The 1,533-nt window shown below is 51.9% G+C and overlaps 1 protein-coding gene across 2 annotated transcripts in view; it reads right to left on the bottom strand.

Annotated features, from left to right (window-relative positions):
- The window catches only part of KIAA0319 (KIAA0319 ortholog), a 48,356-nt gene that overhangs the window by 13,192 nt on the left and 33,631 nt on the right, over positions 1-1,533 (bottom strand). For both annotated transcript variants that reach the window (XM_007454510.1, XM_007454509.1), the window contains exons 14-15: positions 696-834; positions 1-3 (exon numbers count right to left, since the gene is read on the bottom strand). The exon at positions 1-3 is cut by the window's left edge and continues 166 nt beyond it. In XM_007454510.1, the coding sequence (XP_007454572.1) occupies positions 1-3; positions 696-834 (142 nt within the window). The remainder of the gene's footprint in view (positions 4-695; positions 835-1,533) is intronic.

The raw sequence follows: 1,533 nt of genomic DNA, 5'->3' as shown, positions 1-1,533 counted from the left end.
GCTCTTCCTCGGGTCTGGGGAAATGAGAAGACATGGGCTTTCCACTTGGAAACCCCAGGCTTGATAGTAGGAGGAGCAAGGCCTGTGTAATAGTTAAAGAGCTTTAAATGACCCGTGTAATTTCTACGCTTAGGTTCTAGGGCTCAGGTCAATTCTTCCAAGTACCACGGGGGCCACTATCTGAGAGTACTCTTCCGTCTTTTGTATCAGCTTATTGCTGTCTGTTCATTTTTCTCCAGATGATAAGGAGGTGTGCCTAACCTGCCTCTGGGCTCACGTGAAATTCTGTGACCTCACACACCTCCTCGGGCCTGGTAAGAGAACTATTCTCCGAGCGCTGTGGGCCCGGCCCAGTTTATGCCGGGGGTCTGTGTGGCCACCTTGCTGGAGCCGCCCTCTCCACGCTCCCAGGAATGAAGGCCTCGTGTCCACCTCACATTAGGTCTTTGTCTTCTGGCAGGAAAACCAAAGTGATCAGGGAGTCCTGCTGCCAGATCCAATTCTCCCTAATGAGTTAGAAGGCTGGATCTGTTTGGGGATAGATAACCACAGGCAGAGAAAACCTCAAAGTGGGCCCAGCTTCCCACACTGGGTTCCACTGTCACCTGCAAGGAGCCCCAAAGGCTGACCCCTCCCCCCCGCCCCAGCTCACGGACCAGCCCCACAAACCCAGGCCCGGAAGCCTGTGAGCGCACCTGGCCGCACTTCCACGGTGGCAGTGTCCATGTCCGAGGCGCCCTGACTGTCAGTGACTCGCAGGTGGAAAGTGTAGACCCCCTCCACCAGGTTGGTGAGCTGCAGGGCCGTGCTGTGGTCAGAGCCATCCATGACATCCTGAGAAATAACCCAGTTCATGATTCAATAGTCAGCTCCCAACCTGGGCCTCTGCTGAGCCCAAACCTCGGGGTCCCGTCTTTGTCACACATGCATGATTCTAAGGGGCAGGGTGAAGAGGAAGCAAGGTGGTGGATTAGTGAAGGTCCAGGTAATCCTCAGCGTCTCTCCCACTTTTAAAGCACCAGGAGGCACAATCCTCAGACAGGACTTTGTGAGCTGAGCTGCTTCCCGAGGGCTCTCTAGGAATTACCGAATTCCACCCTACAGAGGGGGAAACCACCGAAATTAGGGCAGAGACCTGGAGGGTGAAGCACTCTCTTTGAAGAGCTTTCTGGGTCTTATTTTTAAAGACAGTTTTACAATGCTCTCATCTTGGGTTTCCTCATGGTGTATCAGGTTCACCTTCTCAAATGACCCAAGAGCCTGAATAGCAACATCTCTGCTCAAAGAATTCGAGAAGAATCTCCCAGACCCTCGCTCTGAACTTGCTAACAGAAGAGGGTGGTAACAAGGGCTCTGATCAGAGAGCTGTTATAATTACACTTAGAGGCTAACCCACCATCTTGGCTGAACAGTATTCATTCCAGAGTTACTTTAGAAATTATAAAGCATTTTCAGTTCTTTCCCTGGGACCACTCCTTCAGTACATCTCCAAGAGTAAATTTGCATCTCCCAAGTCCTTAGCAACAGCAGGAA

This window comes from Lipotes vexillifer, unplaced genomic scaffold, assembly GCF_000442215.2.
Source record: "Lipotes vexillifer unplaced genomic scaffold, Lipotes_vexillifer_v1.1 scaffold421, whole genome shotgun sequence".
Lineage (NCBI taxonomy): Eukaryota > Metazoa > Chordata > Mammalia > Artiodactyla > Lipotidae > Lipotes > Lipotes vexillifer.
This window is presented reverse-complemented; position numbering and strand designations above follow the sequence as displayed.